The following is a 1,683-nucleotide window of genomic DNA, read 5'->3' on the forward strand; positions in this document are numbered from 1 at the left end:
TCGGGGAACTCGGCACAGACAATGTCATCTACATTGTCCATCGTGATTTTGTCTTCTGGTCTCATTGTGATCAAAACGTGGGCATGTGGAAGCCCCCTTTTTTTGGAATTCGATTACGTAGGTGTACGTTTGTGTAACACCTAGCACCTGTCTTTTGTTCAAGTCGTCGAGGAATTGTGTGTGAATTTTGATTTGAACACGCGACAGACCAAGTCAGGTCGGTGTTCAAAGCGTTGGTGATGTTCCAGATTCTCTTGAATTTCGGGCCAATTGGGATTTGTTGTGAAAGTAATGAAGAGATCTGGTTTCCCGTAACGTGCCACAATCGCCATGGCCTCGCGGTACCTGGCCTGCATATAACGCGGCGATCCTACAGTCATGGCTGGGAGCACTACCAATTTTCCAACCCGAGCTCCCAACGCACGCGCTCTTTCTTCCAGGTACCTACGAAGACCACGATAATTTTCCACTCTCAGTGATCGCTGGTTCTGCCGAATGAACCAAAGTTGATTTGCCTCGACTTTGCACCATGCGTCAACAATGTACTGTTGAAACAACTTTCCTCCGTTGTGCAGGATGGAGAAGCCATTCCTGACGGCCAATCGCCACGAGTAAAATTGTCTCAAAGTCACTGTTCTGTTTGTCTGTCTGTGTGGTAACACCCGTTCTGTATCCGTATTCCCCGTTGGGAAATAGGAGAGGGTACACCATTGGATCGGCAAGGCTGTTCAGATTCTTGATCTGATTTCTGCGGTCACTCCCCTGCGGGTAGACAACCAAATCTACATCTCTGGGCGGCTCTTCACCTGTGTAAACTGCAGCGATATCACTTCTGCAGGCAGGCAAATTGAACCGTCTCAGATCGTTACCAATGCGTTCCTTGAAGATGACGTGCACATCATGAACTCTGACCTCGTCCGGTACGTCTGTCAAAACCTCAGAGATGAACCGATAGGCTCTGCAGAGTTGATTGACACGTCTCAACATGGTCTCAATTGTTCGGATCGTGGCTTCCCTTACGCGATCTCCAATAAGGGCGTTTCTTTCTTGGCAAGCCTCCTCAGTGTCTATGAAATAGAGCTGATTCAGCTTGTGTAAAGGGGCCATCCGAACCGGAACCGGTTCCGTGTAATGATACACTTGGCCCGAGATGCAGAAACACCAATGACCCTGGCCGACATTTCTGTCAACAGGCGATTGTGCTTTGAATGACGCCATTGCAAAATTTGAATTGACCGTTCTGATGTTTCTGCGAAAACTCTACGTCCGCCGCGTCTTCTCCGGTCAGAAAAACACACGTAGTTCTTCTGGGCACGGGCCAAGTGCAGGAATTTCAACCTTACCCAAATTGCAACATTGCATGTACAGTCCTTGCCGATTACAGGATTCTTCAGCAAAATATTTGGCGTCACACATACGACAACGTACCTGAAAACGTCCCAATGAACTGGTCGGAACATTTTAATTTAATTTCGGCCTCATTATTTGGCCGCTCGTTAACGGCAATTCGTACGTCACGAACGGCCAAATAGTTGCCAATTTCTTCTGTCGACAATCTACGTAGCAGGACCCTACAATCGGGCAACTCTACGCGTCGATTTTGAGGCATCATGTTAATTTAAATTAATTACAATTATAAATGGAAAAAGTAATTGGAATTTAAAAACCGTAGAAAATGACAAT

General features: G+C 46.8%; 1 protein-coding gene across 1 annotated transcript; it reads right to left on the reverse strand.

Annotated features, from left to right (window-relative positions):
* Window positions 1–534: 534 nt before the first annotated feature.
* On the reverse strand, window positions 535–1,246 carry LOC124372069. Its single transcript, XM_046830433.1, has one exon. It carries the CDS (start codon window positions 1,216–1,218, stop codon window positions 535–537), a length of 684 nt encoding a protein of 227 aa, XP_046686389.1. The 5' UTR covers window positions 1,219–1,246.
* Between the last annotated feature and the right edge of the window lie 437 nt (window positions 1,247–1,683).

The sequence above is a fragment of the Homalodisca vitripennis genome, unplaced genomic scaffold (assembly GCF_021130785.1).
Source record: "Homalodisca vitripennis isolate AUS2020 unplaced genomic scaffold, UT_GWSS_2.1 ScUCBcl_2448;HRSCAF=7232, whole genome shotgun sequence".
Classification (NCBI taxonomy): Eukaryota; Metazoa; Arthropoda; class Insecta; order Hemiptera; family Cicadellidae; genus Homalodisca; species Homalodisca vitripennis.